Source organism: Apaloderma vittatum, unplaced genomic scaffold (assembly GCF_000703405.1).
Source record: "Apaloderma vittatum isolate BGI_N311 unplaced genomic scaffold, ASM70340v1 scaffold43157, whole genome shotgun sequence".
Taxonomy (NCBI): Eukaryota; Metazoa; Chordata; class Aves; order Trogoniformes; family Trogonidae; genus Apaloderma; species Apaloderma vittatum.
In genome coordinates this window covers 1-19,753 of record NW_009725354.1, presented here as the reverse complement: position 1 = coordinate 19,753, position 19,753 = coordinate 1, and the positions used below count along the sequence as shown (strand labels likewise).

The 19,753-nt window shown below is 38.7% G+C and overlaps 1 protein-coding gene across 1 annotated transcript; it reads left to right on the top strand.

Annotated features, from left to right (window-relative positions):
• Window positions 1-652: 652 nt before the first annotated feature.
• LOC104276503 (rho guanine nucleotide exchange factor 7-like) lies at window positions 653-19,128 on the top strand (the record flags this gene model as incomplete). The annotated part of the gene is made up of 6 exons (XM_009872851.1): window positions 653-803; window positions 11,189-11,327; window positions 12,202-12,261; window positions 13,515-13,661; window positions 15,552-15,638; window positions 19,050-19,128. Coding segments are annotated over 6 exons (663 nt in total), but the record flags the coding sequence as incomplete, so codon positions are not given.
• Between the last annotated feature and the right edge of the window lie 625 nt (window positions 19,129-19,753).

Here is a 19,753-nt window from a genome sequence, read left to right as displayed (position 1 = left end):
TTGACATGGTTATAAACGAACATAAAAATGCTTCACAGTCCTTGAAAAAGCAAGATGAGTGACAGATGTGTAAACCCAGCCTGTTACTGCACTGTAGCTGGCTTCGGTTTGTGCTATCAGAGCTTAATATGGTACTTAGATCTTTTAATGAATATTTTAAGCCTATAATCTCTGCTGGTGTAGGGTAGAGGAAGAGAATCCTGTTGCTGTTCCATCCAGTTTTTATCTAAGTGCTGAAATACTGCTTTTAAAATGTGGCACGGTGTATATATAAGTGGGTAGTAAACTTATAATTGATACATCAGTTGACTAAAAGTCAAAACTCCTAAAGAGAAGGTACTAATTGCCACTAATTCTGGAAAAAGTTTTGCTGTCAACTGTCTTACACGTCTGTGCCATCTGCCTGTACTGTGCTGACGTAGTCAGGCCTAACAGCATTGAAGCTGTAAAGAAGGAAGAGAGAGCTGTTGGTTGTTGGTCAGTGACCACAGATTCTGCCTGTAGATTTTATTAAGACAACAACAGAAACATGCACACAAACAAAGCAAAACAAAAACAAAACACAGAACAACAGAGCAAAAGCAAAGATAAAAAACCCACAAGCATGCACTATTTTCCCAGACTTTAATTTATCTCTCTGTTGATATTGCAGTAATTTCATCCTTATTACTCTGTTTTAGGTTGCCTGAAGCTCAGCAGAGAGTTGGAGGATGTTTTCTAAATTTGATGCCACAAATGAAAAACTTGTACCTTACATACTGTGCCAACCATCCATCAGCAGTTAATGTTCTCACAGAACACAGGTACGTTTACTTTGTGATCTTCTGAGTCTGATACAAAAAATGTGCTTAAAATACACTTGTGGTGCAAAGCTCTGATGTAGCTTTTGACACACATTTGGTATGGTAGAGCTTGTTTAAGAAAAAAAAAAGCAGTGTATTTATTAAAATAATAATCTCAGAGAACAGAGCTCTTCTACGTGGTCAGAACTAAGTTGTCACTTTTGGCAGTGCGTTATCAACTATTTGAGAGCATTTTCTCATTTGAAGAACACATATGAAAAACAAAGTGCTGATTGTCATCAGTGTTTAAAAAATGTCAAGATCAAAACAAATCTGAAATTGTCACATAATTGGCATAATTACTAGGAGACAGCTGGTGAATTGTAGTTTAGCCCTGTCAAAGCCCATACATTTGTATATACTTAACTTTATAATGGTATACCTTTAGCTTTACTTCTGAGTGATGTGAAAGGAGCGTGGGCTTCTCAAGTTTACAAGTTCAGTATTTCCCGTGTGTGAGGAGTAGGATGCTGAGTTAACATGGTGGAGGTTGTGTAGCTTTGGGACTGACCTTGAATTTGTGTAGAAGATGCCCTGTACCACCTTGTGGGAAGAGAGTTGAGGCCAGAAATGGATTAAAGAAGTCTGCTTTTACAAACCTGTCCAATGTATATGCTTAATGATCACAGTCTGCAGCAGCTGTTAGTTTGGGGCTGTTGATGTTTCTTTATGGTGCAGGACAGAGCTGTGACCTTCTCTTGAAGGTCAGAAATGGGACAAATTCTAGCAGTGTATCTGTGTTTTCTTCTTTTTCCCACCTTTTTTTCCTCTTCTTTTGGTGGACTAAATAAAGATGTTTTCAATATTTTTAACACTTCCTAAATGAAGAGGAACATGATTGCTTTGCTTTCTATAATATTAGTTTCTTCCAAGAACTCACATTTAGTTTTATGAGCCACAACATGTGGCTGTGAGCTTTACTCATAATGGTATAAAACCCCAAACCTTCTAGCTGTCCGATACTATGAACTATGACATTTTAAAACATGTAACTATGTTCCAATCCCACTTTGAAAAATCAAACTGCAAATACTCATTTCAATATAGACTGAAGGAAGGTGGTTTTTTCAGGAATGAATTAATCAAGACAAAATATGTTTAAGCCCTCCTGATGAAACCCCTTAGTGTTTGCTTTATTTCAAATGGCCTACTCCTAGTACTACTTTCTGTAAATGGTGAAATGTTTAAGTGATCCAAGCCTATGAGGTTTTTAATACTCCTAGGCTTAGGTTTTTTGTTTGCTTGTGCTTTTATGCTCTTTCCATACAGGATCTCAGATTTAATCTATAGATGAAAGGTAGCAAAGCAATCATCTACATTTCTTAAGATTTGGAGATATCTGTAAAGGATTATGCTCTGTCAGAACTCTTGGAAAGCACGGGGAGTGGAGTAACCGTGTCTGAGAAACTGTGATAAAAATGCAAAGGAGGAAAACTGTTCGTTCTGCAAATGGAGAAGAAAAGCATTTCTTCTCCTCTGTGTTGCTTTGCACACAGGTTATCCTAAGAAAAGTTCAATTCTAGTCTGTAAAGTCAGCTTGATATCAAATTCTAGTGGAGTCAATGTAAGCATCATAGAGCAGTTAAGTAATTTGGATGTGGAAGTAGATTCAAAGCAATTGTATTGTTCCTAAGAGAGAGCTCGAGGGGAGGTAAGCTGTGATAAACAACTTTCTGTTTAATGCTCTTGTGTTGCCAGGCATGAGTCAACAGAAGTGAATCCTGTTTTTTTTTTAATTACCCATATTTTATTATTCTAAGCCCTTCATTGCTGTAGGTAGCAAGTGGTTTAACTAAAAATTCTGCTTGAGATGGCTGCCATGAAGATTGGAAGGTGACTTTAAGCAGTTCTTTAAGCAGTTTTAGCAGGACGTTTTCTTCTCAGAATGCTGGAGAGCTTTTACTTACATTGTTTTAAAAGTAGTGGAAAAGAGAAGAGTAACAACTGATGAAAGGCATGAAGAAAAGAGAAATACTCTGAACTATCTCCTTGTCTGTGCAGCTGGCAAGGTTTTAGTGTGTAAAAGCATCCTTCATAAAGCTTAATGTAAAAATTACTGTGAGGTTTGAGGGTGTTCATGATTGTAGTAATCATGAAACAAGTACCCTGCAGTTAACACGAGGTAGTATTTAACTGAATTTTGTCAGAGATGTCAAAGACCAAGGTTTAAGACTTTTAAGAAACAGCATTGATTTGTTGGCTGTTTTTGAGGTATATTTTTTTTTTTAGCAGGCCCATGTTTTAATGCCAGCAAAAAGATGGCAGAAAAATAGATGTTTACTGAGTTCTTGGATTTGAGTATCATGTTTGTAACAGCTATGCTGTTCAGTAGTGTTTTAGAGAGAGGAATGAGGAACAGTCTGGAGTGGTTTGATTTGACGCATAAATTCTTACTGTCTACAGCAGATTATTTCTTGCCATGAGCTCTGTGCACTTCATAAACCGAACACATGCATTAGCTGTGCTTCTGAAAGCTTTTCTACCAAAAAAAATAGCAGATAATTTTAAGTCGGATTCTTATATCACAAAAATAGTATTTTTTGCAGTTTATAAGTTCATTTGCTTTTGGTGGGAACCTTACAAACAAACAAAAAGAAACAAAAAATCTTAGGAGATAATTACTTTAGGTGAAACTTCAGAAACATTTCCTCTATTTTTTTTATTCTATAAAATAAATAGTTTTATTATTACGGTTTTACTGTCACTGACTAAAAACGACTTGAAAGAAATCTGCAATCATTTTTAAGCATTAACTCTTTAACCAGTTGGATCACTGTAACAACAAAATGGTAAGCAGTCATCTGGTTTGATGGATTGGTACATAGGAGGTTTTTATATGTAATTTTCTGAAGTATAAAGCATGTTCTTCAAGCAATGGTGTAGTACCTGGTAAAATGTTGACACCCAGTAAAGTCTCTATGTGTGTGTGTGTGTGTGTGTGTGTGTGTGTGTGTATGCATATGCATAGATAAAACCTGACGATAGTCATTTACACAGAATCATTTTGGACATCTAGTCAAAAGATGCTTTTTTGAACAGCAGTTTTGTGAAGTCTGTAATTAGCAGTATTTGGGATGAGGCTGGAGACTTTTAAAAGAGGCATTCATTTGGAATGGGACCTTTTTTTTTTTAGTGCAATTCATTATGAATGCCAGCCTGTTTCTCTTTGTCATTTACTTCTTGATCACATATAGCAGCAACATGGGGGCTTTTATTCAGTTAGTACAAAATAAGGGGGATTGTGCATATATATGTTCATATATGTGTGTGTTTCATATGAATACACAGTTGGGGGCGAAGGGCGTTAATTACATTGCTTAATGAATAGAGATTTTTCATGTTTAGATCTTCAAAGCCGCAAACATCTTTCATTTCCTCAATTATTAATAGTTGAACCACTGAAATGAATATCACTAGAGACCTCGGTGTATATGAATATCTGGAAATAGGAATAAAACCTAACGCAGCCCATATAGGAGTTCAGGTTCCAGAGCTCCATGTTTCTGAGGTTGTATTTGCCTCTGATACTCACAGCACAAACCAACAACAAAAGAATTCTGTTAAGTTTGGAACACATTCCAGATGTGGTACTGTAAGTTTCCTCCAGATGTTAGAGTTGTACTCTGTATCATTTCATAGAGTCATGGAAGGTGTTGGGTTGAAAGGGACTTTTAAAGGTCATGTAGTCCAACCCGCTGCAGTGAGCAGGGGCATCTTTAACTAGATCAGGTTGCTCAGAGCCCCATCAAGCCTGACCTTGAATGTCTCCAGGGATGGAGCCCCCACCACCTCTCTGGGCAACCTGTGCCAGTGTTTCACCCCACTCATAGTGAAGAATTTTACCTGGTCTTGAAATTTGGTAGGAGCTTTGTCTCAGGAATTGTTTAGGAGCCGTTGTGTATTTTTCTTTTCCTGAATTAAAATTCTTTGTGTAAGGAATTAAGAGATTTTTAAGAGTTGTTTTTCCTTAGGTCAGTGTTTGTGTCTTGTAATTGTGTCTTAAGCCACTGACTGGAGCTGAAGAGGTGGAGCTCACCAGGTACAGGTGGGAGGTACCTCTTGCAGAGATCAATGTTTTCTGTGGTTCCACTCCCCACTGTAGCTTGTTCTCCTTGTTCCCTTCTCTTGTTGTGGCTACAGTGGCACTGCACGCCATCCTTATTTTATATACTTCATTCTATAACAGCCACACCATAACAGGTTGCGTTGCATGAGGATTCCATTTCTACTATCCCTTTCCTTTTTTCTTGCGAATCTGAGTTCAGGTCCAAAGGTAGGTGATCCAATACAATACGGTGCTATTTCAGGAAACAATTTTGCTAGTGAGAGCAGGACTGCCTTGGGGGCGTAGTGTTTAGTCAAAGTAGCGTTGTTTGCCGTGGGTGCTGATCGCAGACATATGCTTGCTTTCCAGCAAGAGAAGAAACAAGATGAGCAACCTAAGGCGTGAAAGAATCAATTTCCCTCAAATACATTGAAAAAAAACTCCAGTTGGTTACAAAGTACAGAAATGGATAATTGCAGTGCAGTAGGGAATCCCAGGGCTGTAACATCTTACCTGCCCAAGGAAGACCATAAGGCATAAAATTCAGTGCCAGGGAAAATTCCAGCGAAGAAGAAGAGGAGGCAGAAGCTAGGACTGGGGTTTTATGTACTTGTATACAAGAAAAAGGCTGCTTGAGTATAGACCTCACTGAAGAATAGATAATATAATGAGAAAAACAAACAAACAAAAAGTCTAACAAGCCACAGTGATCAGTGGACATAACGCTCTTCTGAAGGAATACGGAGAGTACAGACCCAGTGTAATCAGCATTAATTATTGGGGTGGGAGGGTGTTAAGCTTGCTTTACTTTGTTTAAATGACACCATGTTTATTTCAAAGCAAAATGGAGGAAAAAAATGTTCTCCAAAAGAAAATTTTAATTTGATGAGTAGGCAGCCAAAAATTAGTAATATATGCCTGCTTTTTGTGTTTTGCAAAGCGGAGTCAAGACAGTTCTTAGCTGCAAGGAAGCTATTTGCAAATCTTTGCTTGTTCAGATCTTAGTATTGCAAGATTCTTCTGTTCTCTTAGATAATATGGCCCAAGCGTATTCTACACTTGCCTCACAGACCTAGCAGTCTGGATAAAAAAAAAATTGTGGAGCTGAAACATCACAATTACTCCGAGCAACTGGAGCGTGGAACAGAGATCAGCTTGAGTCAGAAAACTCTTTGTGCCTCTCCCACTTTGGTGCATCCCCGAGCCTGCAAGTGTGTGCAGGCTGATGTCATACGCCGAGCAACAGTCCCAGGGAGAGAAGCTGGGCTGGGAAGTTTTAGTGCTAGGAAATTAAAAGCTGTGGTTGAGGGGTTGCTCGCTCTCAAAATGCGGTGCCTCTGTGCAGTGCTCAGACCCCTCAGCAGTGAGAGCTCGTGCTCCATCTATTACAAACAGAGACCTACTTCGGAAGTGTAAGTTGCGATTTTAAACCTATGCATTTTAGTGCCTGAATGTGCTTTGCTCAGGTTTAAATGGCTGCTTTTCTTTTCCCCTTTGTCTTCTATTATTGTAGACACATTTGAACTTGTTTTCTTCCCTCCTCCAAGTCTGATTTGCAACTTTTGAGGCAGCTGTACTGGGAAAGATTTGAATATGATAATAGGGCTTAAAGACACTTTTCATGGTGACCTTTAAAATATCTCAAGCTGTTGAGCTAACTCTAGTCTGAAGTGGGGAGAACTCTTCAGGTCAAAATTTCAGGTTAAATGAAGCACAACAGTCTTTTGTATACTTGTTCACATTTCGTTCTGTAAAATGATGCAAGTGGTGAATTCAGATCTCGTTTGCTTCTTTCTGAAAAGCTACTTATGTAGGCAGTTGTGACTTAAGTTGATGATTTCACTGTTCAAAAGCTTTTTCTGTTTAGCTAAAATGATACCTTTTTAAAAAAATTGCTTAGCCGTGGGCCAGAGTTTTATTTAGCCTATACTGCCTAGGGGAGTGTGGTACTGCAGGCATCGATTGAAACTGTAACATGAAAGAGCCATTGTCTTTGGCAAAGCAGCTGCACTCTTACGCTAAGGACACTGACTTTTAAGCGGCTATTAATTAGAAAAACAGTTGTAAACTGTTGTCATATTCAAGCAGGATTTTAACCCCCCCATATTTTATTAAAAGTAAATCTTACCATTGTGCTCTGTATTGTATTTGCACTTTGTAGATAAATGAAGGGTGTTCGTTCTAAGCTTTGAGCTAAATCACCGTCCATTTTACCAGATACTTTATGTCCATGAAGCTGCAGAGGTAGCTAGTTGGTTTAGCATGGTTAGACTGCTCACAGGCTCTGCATAATGGAACTTCTCAGATGAAATATTGGGGTCTCATTGTGTTAAGAGGGTGTGTGTGTGTGTTCATACTAGAACTTGAGCAAGCTGGCATGTCAAAACTTGTCAGAGAGAAGCACGGAAGTGTATGAAAGAAAACATTGTCTTCCTGGGAACGTTAGGAGGAAAACTACGTCATTCACTTTTAATTACACCTTATTAACACTGCTCTGTGTAAAAGTATTCCTGATGATGCCATTGCCAAGTGTGTTTTCAGGACTTTGTGTACATTTCAAGTGAACTGAGGTTTAAACTTGCTTGGAAGGTTCCTGTGCTGTGATTTAAGTAAAAAGGAGGTGATAAAGAACCATGGATCTTGTGTTTAAGAGCAGCGAATGGCCTGGAAACAGCCGCAATATTGCGTAACCACAGTGTTTAGTCAAAGGCATTGCGGAGTAGTGGAAAAAAAGATAATATCAGGTTTTTATTTCAGGTTTCCAAGCAGTCAGTTTTAATTCTGGCTACAGTGAGGTTTTTTTCCTGTTTTCTCACACGTCTGTTTCATAATGCTGAAGTTGAGAAGTGGAACAGCGATAATGAAAATTAGAAATATGAATGTAGATGAAATGGTAATCAATGTTCCTCTTACTGTAGAGGTGTTTAAAAAAAAAGGAGGGGAGGGCAGAAGCTCAAGCGTGTTAATGGATAGCTCACCAAATGCCATTTATATTATGCATTTGTATGCACTCAGCAGCATAAGTAATTGGGGAGCAGAGGGGGACTGCCTCGTCACAATCCAAAGGCAAATATTAGTGCTGTTCAGTACAATGTTAACGTGACCAACGTGTGATGTTTGTGATGGGCATCTCCTGTAGAATATGCTGCTACATTGGGGAAGAAAGAGAAACTGCATAGATACGCCATGTGGGTTGTGCTGCCTGAAATTGGGAAGAGTAGCAGGTAATGTGAAAGGGAGTAGTTGATGAAGTTAGACAGCAGGGGCTGGGTGTCTGGCTGAAGCAAACAAAATGCAAGGGATGAGTTTAAATGGTTCTTCCTGTTGGTTCTTGCAGCAGATGTCTTTCATTTAAAATAAAATAGGTGAAGATGCTTATCAAGTACTATGTGTGATCTAACTCTGTGATGGTGACATGGATGGGGGTGCTTACAGGGCAAATTAATGGATAAAACAAAAAAATGCAGTGGCCACACGTGATCAGTGTCATACGCACAGCGAGTTGGAATTTAAACCCCCTGAATACCTTCAGACAGAGACTTTCACAGGTGAACTTTGTTAAAGCTTTCTGTGGAAACTGGGCACTGTACCTTCATTTGTCCACATCATCAACTTGCTGGAAACGGCTTCCTCCCTTTTAGCGAGGTCAGGAGGAGAGGACGTGTCACCACACCATAGCCATGCAGTTTAACATTTCACTGAATTCACCTGAATCCTTGATGATCAAGTGTCTGTAAACACCAAAATATGAGTCAGAATCCTTAGTCTTGCTTAGTGTGCCACCAGAACAGCTGTCAAATTCTGAAGCTGGTGTGATTCTCTGCTGACTAAGGGCTGTGACTAAGGAAGCGCAAGGCAAAGTAAGTCCTCAGGCTCTAAGTATACACGGTTGGCCTGCTTTACTTCTTGAGTCTAAATTTAAGCTACAAAAGTACTCAGGTTTATCTGTGTTGCATTATTATAATTTTTCATGCAAGGTACCATGGGAGGTTTCTGAGTGGATTTTAATTTTGGCTAAAACCTGATTGAGTCACAAACTGATTTTTGGAGGCCTGGAGTTGCTGATACGTGTCTCTTGAGAAGGGATATAGCAAGATCTGCCTGGTGGAGCTGTGGACATTCTCAAGTATACTTAGCTCTTCACATCTTCAAAATGCAAAGCAGGTGTTGGGAAGTCCCCTCAACTACTTTCTTGACTCTGTAGTTGAGTACAGCAGAAGCTGTGCAAATGCCCGCACTAAGGAGTGTCTGGGCATGGTTAGAATGGGGGTGGAGTTCTCTGAAGGAGGTGGCATAAGGTTAGGTCGGACCTGACAGCTTGGAAACAGTGCTGGATGTACTGAAGCAAAGTAGTGTAAGCAAATACCAATTACCTAATCTGAAGACAAGTAAACATTGAAGTAAATTGTGTGGAAAGTACCTTCTCTTCTGTGAACTTGAGGATGCTTTAGTAGCTGGGAGAAGAGAGATGTACGTGGGATGATGGGTAAAAGACTTGCATTGGGATGGGAGCGTCACAGTTCGTGTTTTTCTCTCTTCATCTATTTGGACAAATGACATTAATAATTGTGTCACTTGTTCTGAAATGGGAAGGAGCGTGTGTGTGTGTCTTGAGACAGGTAGGGAGATCTGTTTTGTCTTAATCTGTGTACTGCTTTTGTATAACATGAGTCACTGATAATTGAGCATGTATGTTATGACAGTGTCCTATCACTGTTTTTCTTCTAGGGAAATTGAGCAGGTCGAGATTTGCTTTTGCTTCTGCATGGAAGCACTAAGCCCTAGGTTTGGAGATCCTTGTCCTTTCCTTTTTGTCAGTGTGGCCATAATGTACATGTGTTCCCACTTTATCGCTGTTTCGTGTTTGATGCTGATGTTACGCTTCCTGAAAGTATTGAATCTGGTAGCCATCAAAGGTTTCCTTTCAAAAACAAGACAATGCCAATAACCAGACAGGGGAAGAGTTTTTTTCAGTAGTAACTGTGACTTACAGGAGCATAATGCTATTAATCAGTGCAAAGTAAGGACTTTAACAATATCTTAGAGTAGAATTTACATGACTGTCACGAGACATGGAATACTTGCTGTAACAAGGACTCGAAAAACATGAGCAATCCCTTCTGCAGACATCTAGAATGACACAGCTTGAATGCAAGGTGATGTTATCTTTTTAATAAATGCTTTCTGAATTTCCTTTATTTAGATTTACGTCTTTGGAATCCCACATTCCCCTGTAACTTGTATTTTCTGAAGCCTGGAAATCAGCTCAGGTGCTGCTGTACCTTCCTTTCCCCAAGGAGAGAGCTCATTTTCCCCCTCTCCCCGCCCCCACCCGGTGATATAAGCTCTTGAAAAGCTTGTCCTCCACCATAGTCCTCTGAAACTTCGGCTTTATAAGAAAGGAGAGGATGTAGCTATTTTCCATGCTAGTAAGGAGAGCTGAAATTCTCAGGATGCGCTGCCTTTTTGATTGAGTCGATATAAGAAGTTGAGGGGCTGGGCCAGTTCTTGGAAATAATACAGATATGACAAGACATCTGGATAGGGAAAGTAGGAGGACATGATGCTTGGAGAGCGTGGATTTCTTGCAGCTGCTTTGCTGCCAAAGCAAGTGTGTTGTGTAAATACATCCTCAGTGAAACCCTAACTCCTTTGAGAATAGATTGTATGATAATTATTTCTGTGGTGGTCTTCTATTTGCATGGGCTCTTGACTGGCTGGTCATTTTGCAATAATATGTTGGATGTGTGAAATGGGGTCATTAAATGTGTAGATGTAGGAGGAAAAAAGATTCTGAAACATTACTATATCTTTCCTTTAGTGCCCAACACCTTAAAAAAAAAATTGATGCTTGATTAAACATGAAGCCATTGACTCTTTGTGCTTGCATTTTACCTGTGTAAACCATCTCTTAAGGTCACATGCCATTTTACTAAAATAAACAACTGAGTAATAAAACACAGTGCAAATGGCTTTATTCTGTGGTATTCTGTTGCTCAGACAGAGTAGAATATAGGAGCTGTCTTTGAGCATCACTTGCCCAGCATGGTGAGTTTGATCCTATGTCTGTTGTTCCCTAGCTTGACCCCAAATCTCCAGTGTCTTGTTCCTCCGTTTTATTTAATGCAGAAACTGATCGCAGCACTTCTTAAGTTGTACTTGAATTCCTTTTTGATTTATTTGGCCTCTTGTTTTATGGGCAGAAATCATTGTGGATGAAAGACTGAAGTGAATACCCCAATGTAATTTTAATCATATTGGTAATTTGATGTTAATTTCCTTAACTATCTTGTGTACACAGTGAGGAGCTAGGAGAATTCATGGAGATGAAAGGTGCCAACAGCCCTGGGATCCTTGTGCTGACCACAGGCCTCAGCAAACCTTTTATGCGTCTGGATAAATACCCCACGTTACTCAAAGAACTTGAAAGACACATGGAGGTATATCTTATCAGCATTTATGTTCCAGCTTAATGATGATTTGACAACAATTATTTTAAAGGTACATGTCAAACTTGATGGGACCCAAAATTACCTTTATTTGCTCTTCCGTCAGCCTTCTAAAACACAGGCTGCAATGGTTTAAAACTTAGTGCGGTGAAACTTCCTGTGAAAGCTAAACCTTGAAAGTCAAAGTAGCCAGGGAAGCCAGTTCTTGCTCCTGGAACAGTCTTGCAGGGTCTTGGGTTGACTTGACAGTGAATGTGTCTCCTGCGTACAACTTGAAGCTACTTTATCCTGTGGAAGGAGTGCTGCTTCTCATCTTAGGACCTCAGTGTACCCAACCCGTCATCAAAATTGTCCCTCTGACTTCTGCAGAACACTGTCCAAAAATGATCTTCCCAATACGGGAAGGCGTTTGAGGAGCTGCTGTTTCCACCTTTGCCTTTTGTAGGTTAGATTTTTGGAGTGTGAGGTGGGGAGACAAATGCAAAGCACACGGGGCTTTGTCACATCATACGATTTGATTTGTCAGTCAATGATAATAGAACGCACTAGTCTCCGAGGAATGGAGTTTGTGGCAAAGCCAAATTAAAGTCTAAAATCAACACGTTCTATTAGGATTTCAAAATCTCTTGTCCATTAGGTCTTGTAGAGCTTCCTTAGCTTAATTTTAAGTAGGAGTGTTGTGACTCTCAATTTTTACTATAAGAAAGGCCACCAGTGTTTGATATAAGATGGCTGTGAAAGAGAGGAGATTGGTCTGCAACTTCCGTTTTAAAGAATTGTGTGGTTTTAGTTAAGCCTCTAAATTTTTTTTTAGTAATTTTACTAGAACTAAAGGTTTTATGTATGTTTTCTCCATTGTTTTTAGGATTATCATCCAGATCGTCCAGATATTGAAAAATCCATGACTGCCTTCAAAAATCTTTCTGTAAGAGTGCTAATAAATAGATTATATATTTTAAGTAGAATGTTTTCTGATTTCATGGCTTTTTTTTTTTGTAAATGTGAAGCTTTTCTTTTTTTTGGGTAGAGGTGAAGCTTTTTTGTAAATCTTTATATAAGAAATTTTTGAAAGCCTGGAAATTGATGGTATTTGTGGGCAGAAATGAGAATGATTCTTTGCTGGAGAGTTACAGCAAAGAGGTTATTGATGTAAGAGCCGTCCAAAGCATTCTGCACCTCTTGATCTACCCTCTCTTGCTTTGTCTCCCTTTCTGCTGGTGCTAGCGTAGCAAGTCCTGCAGAAGGGCTTCTTTACAACAATTGAGTGTATTTTCTCAGTTTTCTTTTAAGTGCTTTGCTTCTGCGGAGTGGTGTTGGAGTTGGGGTAGAGAGGATGAAGTGGAAAGTGCTAGTGGATTTCAAAAGACACAAAACTTCTAGGGAATATTGGACTAGGAAGCCCAATGTGTACAGATGAGCTGTCTGTTACAGACAAAAAAACTCGACAAAACAACCCACACCTGAACTGCAACAAGAATATTCTTTATGCAGTCTCAGTTACAATAAACTTAACGTTTTATGCCTCCTGTTAGGAGTGTGTACTGGTGGTAACTGGTAATTTTCTATTTTTTATTTTTTTAAGCAGGAATTTAGTGTTATTTGTGTTCAGAAGAGGTCTGGGGATCCAGTTCTGTTAGGCACTTCACAAAGAAGGGGGAAATTCTTGCTGAGAAAAATTCGAATGAACGGGGGTGCAGCTAGTAAACTAGGTTGGAGGCATTTAATAAAAATAGGAACACAAGGTTATATGCACAGTTTGCACAATTGTCATGACTGATTTTACTGAAGAAAGATGCTTTGTTGCATAGTCATGTCCATCTGTGGCAACTACTTCACTCTTTTTGTGCTGAGCCTAAGCTATTTTTGCTTGCAAGGACAAAAAAAAATGAAAATGCAAAGAAAGGAGAAGTTAGAGGAACAGAGCTATGACTGTGGATTTGGAACAGTAATATAAGTGGATATGTTGAAAGGAAAAGTAATAATATTTGCGTTAGCAAAACTAGTTTTCTAAGAAATTGTGGTAACGGTCATCTAAATGAAAGAGCTTCAGGTTAGGTGCTGTCTTCTGCGTGCTACAAGCACGCCAATAAATATGACTGTAGTGGTATTTTTACCCTTAAAACTACTCTGAATTGGTAAGAGTTGATAGAGATGGTTATTTTCCCCTGTGTTTGTTAGGCACAATGTCAAGAAGTACGGAAGCGGAAAGAACTTGAACTACAAATACTGACGGAAGCTATCCGTTGTTGGGAGGGAGAGGATATTAAAACACTTGGCAATGTGATTTACATGTCCCAAGTCATGATTCAGTGTGCTGGAAGTGAGGTAACGTCCTTCTCATCTTTACTATCTGTCTGTCTTTCAGTTTTTGAATAAAACTCGTTATAGTCGTTATGCAACAGAAATAAACAGAATGTTTCAGATACGCTAATATAGTTTAAAATTCTTCTCTACTGATTTAAGTCTTTTTATTACAAAGCCTGAAATAAATTTTGTTTAAAAGATGGATGATCTCGTCTGCAAAATTTACTGAAACGTAACAGAGTATAGCAGTTGTAAACATTGGCAGGACTGTTTTTCAAAGTGCATAATTAAACAGGATTTTCCATGTGTAGTTATGTTGTGGGATCATTTTGCATGGCAGTTTTTTATGGTGTGTTTTAAAGAACAAAAACTGTCAAGTTTTGTGTTGTAAGGTATCTGAAGTATGTTTTTTCCTGGCTGATTTGGGGATGTTGCTCAAATAGTAAATTTTGAAATACAATCTTGAGAACCGAGTTGTTTTGGAGAAATAGAAGGAGACGTTAAGAAGTTGAAGATAACACTGCAAGATTTGGGGTGCTTGTTTCTTTAAAAAAAACCCACAAACCAGCCAAACAAAACACACAAAGAAGAAGTTGTCCTACCAGAAAAAAAGTTAAAATAATCTTAAAAGCAAGTGCTAACAGAAAGATGTCATACACGCTACTGAACATTTTTTTTTTTTTTTGCTGTAAGTTGTTTCCGTCTAAAATCAATGAAGCTTTGAACCTGATGGGAGCTTTTGAATTACAACCTCATTCAGTCAGTTTCCTCTCTTAGGATGTCCATAAATATGAAGTAGAAAAGTGTTTATGCAAGTGAATATTTAAAAATTCCTCACCTAACTTTGTTAGGTGTTAAAATAAATAAATAAGGGTCAGCAGAGCCAATAGTGCTACTTCTGCAGTCATGTCTCCTCTTCGTGTCTTCTTAGTCTTAAAAAAACCAAACATACTCTCATCATGAACTAAAATGTCAAATGTAATGGACTTTGAGAAGTTTCTGCAGGGCATTAGAGTTTTGACTAAACACAACAGTTTGATTTGCGCAAAAGCAGTTGGGTTTTGGTGGTTTTTGTGTGTTTTTTTTATTTTTATTTGTTTTTAAATGATACAGACACTTGTAAATACTTACTGAAAAACAGATTAGAAGCATTAAAACTTGGTTAGGACTTGTTCTGTAAAGAGACTTGAAGTTGAGATGATGGCTTTGTCAGTGGATGCATTTGTCATTAAAATGAAAACATCATACCTTAATACTGCTCTCTTTCATTGTTTTGTCTATAGCAGTAGATTGAGTAAACCACCTCCTTCCATAAAAATGCTCCCAAACCAAAAGGACAATTTCATAAGTGAAAAAAATTAAAACCAGAACAAAATAATGAGTGATTTTGTTGCAAATACAAGCATTATTACTTTTCTTTTATATTCTTCTTCTACTTTTGGACATAATCCAATATATTTCAAACAATCTGATCTCTCCGATTTAACAGACTGGTTTTGACGTTACTGTAATAGCATCCCTCTAAATGATAAGAAATATCTCCAATGTGTAATTTGGTTTTCCTTAAAAATACGAAACAGTTAGTATCATATTAAACAAGGTCAGTATTTTACCAAGACTGTAAAATTTCTGTTTTAAAATATTAAGCTGTACTCTCCAGGAGACATATAGTTATGTGTTAGTGGCACTTTTCAGATAGAAAATCAAATAATTCTGACTTTATTTTTTCTCTATTTTTTCTTTTATTTTCTATTTTTAAAAAAATCTATGGAGAACTAATTTTGCCAGGAGCACCTATTTGTGAAGTAATTGAGGATTTGCAACCGTGATGGTGGTTTATAGTAATAGAAAAAGAGGGGGGAGGGGGCTTGTGATGTTGTATTTACTTTTTCATTTTCTTTTTTTGATAAGGAAAAGAATGAAAGGTATCTTCTTCTCTTCCCTAACATTTTGCTAATGTTGTCTGCCAGCCCGAGAATGAGTGGGTTTATCTATCAGGTAAAGTAATACATGTACATATGTTTCTGTATGTGTTGAGGTGTGGGTATGCTTGTTGGATTTGTTGTGTGTGGGGGTTTTTTTACAGTAGATTTGGGAGGATTATTAAACCTCTGCATTTATAAAGATGAAAGGTAATTTCTGCAATAAGAACTGCTCATCTGTTTTAAAAAATTCTGGGCTAGAAGCCCAGGGTTTGATTTTTTGGCAGCTGTGACTATCAGCAGGGGTATTTTTACCTTGTTAGTAGTAAACTTTTTAGATTTACATAGGAGAATGATGCTGTTGTACAGGTTTGTTAGTCCTCTTTGCTGTTCGAGTCTTCCCAAAATTAGGTGGCTCTCTTAAGCTTTCGTTGGTGCGAATTAGGCTGTTAACCATCTTATTCTTGAGGGGCGTCTCCATTAGCATTTTATCTTTGAATTGGCAAAGCAATTTCAATTGAATCTTCTAATTTTTTCCTATTTAATGACCTTTGAGTCACGGTCTAGAAGGCATTTCGGGGCTCAGAGACTCGATTCCCTCTGGATGAAGAGGAACCGGAAGGCACTTTCCAGAAGTGCAGTTGATCTGCTCCAACTCCTGCATCGAGTACCTGGACTCATAGTCAGTCCCTGGTCCCAGCCAGGAGCAACACGACTCAAAAAGCACACAGGACTGCCTTCAGGTCCTCAGCACCACGTGTTTGACCACACAAATCTTCTGCTCCTTGCTTATAGTCACGGTCTGTAAACTCTCTACCAAGTTTCCTAGCCGGAATACTTGTGCCTGTTTCCCCACGACAGAAATAGAGCAACTCGGTGCCAACTGGGTTGGCTCCTCTGTAGCTCTGGGATGTTCTGCAGAAGTGCTTGTGTTTTGAGTGTGTGGTTCCAAAGACCCCTGAGGTGAAGTTAAAGCAATTGCGCAGTCCATGACTTCGTGAAATTATTATAAATATTCCTTGAATATTGCTATGTGGGTTCCAGACATCATAGGAAAACACCAAAAGCAAGGGCAGAGCTACAATGAAATTCTAAAAGGAGGCAGAGCTTTCACCTACTATTCTAAGTACTTCAGTAAATGAGGCTCTCAAGCAGTTTGTTCCTTTCTCCTGAGCAGTGATTCACCTGCTGTGAAGAAATGCTGAAGCTTAGTCATTTGGGTGTTTCTACATGATCAAACACAGCCAGTCACAAACTGTGTGACTTTTTAAAAATTTATTTTATTAAGAGCAATTAAATCCTAAAAATAATCTTTTGGATTTGTATCTTACCTGCCATAGTAGTAGCTCTATTTGTCTGAAACAGTGGTGCATTAGGTGGTTCAAATGGACAATCAAGTTTCTGTTAGCTTTGTGCTGCTCTTAGGAATTCTTGGCCAGTGCTTTACCCCAGCATTGATGGAGAAAGATACTAGGAAAGGCAGGTGAGCTCTGTATTCCAAACAGCACCTCCACAGTTTCTGATGAGGGTAGATCCTTGGCTGCTGGTTATCTAGTCTGTTAACAAACAACATGAAATTAAACAATCCATCAGACTTTATTTTACTCTCGTATTGTACATCACTTACATTTCTTCTTCCTCCATCTTGCCTTGTCCCCCAGGTGAACAGCATTGTTCAGTAAATAAGCAATTTTCTGTGCATTTATTTTTGACTTTATTCAGTACAGCCACAGCCCTTTCTTAGTGTTTGCCATCCTGTGCTCTGTTGAATGTGAATCTCTTAATTTCTTAATAACCTCTCATGATTTTCCCAACACTGAGAACTTCTCCAATTTTAATGATTACTAACTAACAGCAAGGTAGAATTATCACTGCATCTGAGACAGTGGCTCAGAACTGTGTCTAGATTGCAAAACGCAGGCTGCTTGAACTTTTCTTCCCAGGTTCTTGTCTCACAACTGAGGTGCACGTGGACAGAAGATGATGCATCTCCCTCAGTCATTCCCAGGGAAATGGTGCCACAACATCCTGCATTGCACCCTCCCTATGTTACTGAATATTCCAGTTATCAGCAGGCTTCAGATTTTCTGGTCGATGATGCTGATATCTGCCACATGAGCTGATGGGGAGAAATTTTAGCGGTGGTAAACTGAAGTTCCAAGGGGCTCAAACCATAGGAGGGCTTTGTAATTGATTGTTGGAGGAAGACCATTATAAATGATTGACCAGTTCCATTTTCTCTATATTTTGCTGTCTTTGTGCTTTTCCTCTCTATGTGGTTCAGGTGATCTTTGTTCTGTATCTCCAGCGTTTTGCTTATTCCCTTTCCACCAGCCTCAGCAATTCTTGCACCTCTCTTTCGTTGTGGTTGTATGCTGTGTTATTCACGAACCAGCAGACGTGGAAAAACAGAAGACAGGATTTTAGGCTGCATTGCAGTGCACAACACCACCATGTTTCCTTCAGTGGGGAAGCTGTTGTGAGAAAACTCTTCTTTCTCTGTGGCATCTTGGGCTTGAGCATGCTCTGCATACAGCATATCAAGTGATTTTTAGTTTCCAGGCTTGTAAGAAACCTTTGTACATTCTGCAGTCATTAGGAAAGAAAAAAAGAGTTATGGTTATTTTGATTTTTTTTCTTTTCCTTCCCTTTGAGCCAAAATTCCACAGTACCATAGTATTTGTGCTTTTGCCAGCATGTGCTGAATAGTGTTTCTGTGCAGGAGAATGAAGGATCTGTCTTAAAGAACTTTAATAAAAGTTACGTTTTTGCTAAAACCTTTCATCCTGACAATATTCAGTCTTTTCTGTTCTGTGTTTCTAAAGGGTCAAAAAGTTACCCTAAACTGACATTTTTTTCCAGCTTCACTGGGTTTAAAATGAGAGGTTATTTTCTGCAAAATTAATATGTTGTTCTGCAAGTTTAAAAGTGCTTCTACTGCTTTTGTTTTCCCTCCCGATATTTCTGTGAGTGAATTTAGTAGTGAAGTTATTAGAGACATAAATTTTCAGTAAATGATTTATGCATTTATTTAGTGAAATCTTCCTTTCTAAATCTACTTGTACTACGAACCTTATGTTGAGAATTAATCAAACAATTTGTAAACAACTGTGCTTAAAGATGAGTCACCATTGCTTCTGATCATGTAGTATGGATGACCCCGAGGTCTCTGTTTGAGGAGCCTGAGGCTATGATGAGTGACCACTATTACATTTACAAAGATTTCATAGCCTGCGTAGGTGGCACATAGAAGACCCAGGCATCGTTTGCAGAAGTTGGACATATTAAAAACTTGCATTACGAGGTGTTTTTGTGGATTTCAGATTGTTTTTAAACCACTTTGTATGTGTGTATTTGTCAATTTACTGTGTGTGTGTCGTTGCTCAGAGCTTTAAGTTTCTATATCGTCGGTGAAGTTTTTGTGCCTTTGGGATTTAACTTAGATGTTACTGGGTTGGTTTTTTTTGTTTTTTTTTTCTTCTTTTAGGGAAAACTGCCAATGACAGGAATGACTATCACAAAGCTTGAAGACAGTGAAAACCATAAAAATGCATTTGAAATATCAGGTATTGACTAAATATTTTAATTTACTGCTTGCTCCAGGATATGCTATTTCGAACATCAAACATTCTGCCTAAATAGAGGGAAAAACTTTTTCATTGTGAGGGTGACCAGGCACTGGCAAACGTTGCCTGGGGGCATCTCCATCCTTGGAGATACTCAAAAGGTGTCTGGCCACAGACCTGGGCAGTCAGCTCCAGGTGTCTGTGCTTGGGCAGGGGACTCTGCAGAGGTCCCTTCCAGCCTCAGCCATCCTGTTATTAGACCAATTTTGTAAGGCAGCTACCCAGAACATCTTTGGTTAAAAACTGCTTTTTTCTGCTTGTCGTAAACAGTTAACAAACTCTCTTTGCATGGGATTCATCCCCAAATGTCTGTATTTTAATGAATGGAGGCAGTAGACTTGGAGAAGGTCCTTTATAATCAATGAGTTTAAAATATGCTGCTCACTGGAGGGAAAGGAATTTCAGAGACTGGAAGAGCTTTTAAGCAAGAGCTTCTAGAAGTGGTCCACCTCTTTCCTGAAAGACCTGTAGTACCTTTCATGCTCATCGTGGTTGCCTTTGTACTTATTCTGGGTAATTTCTATTAAGTAATTTGTTTCAGCATGTAATATATATATATATATAG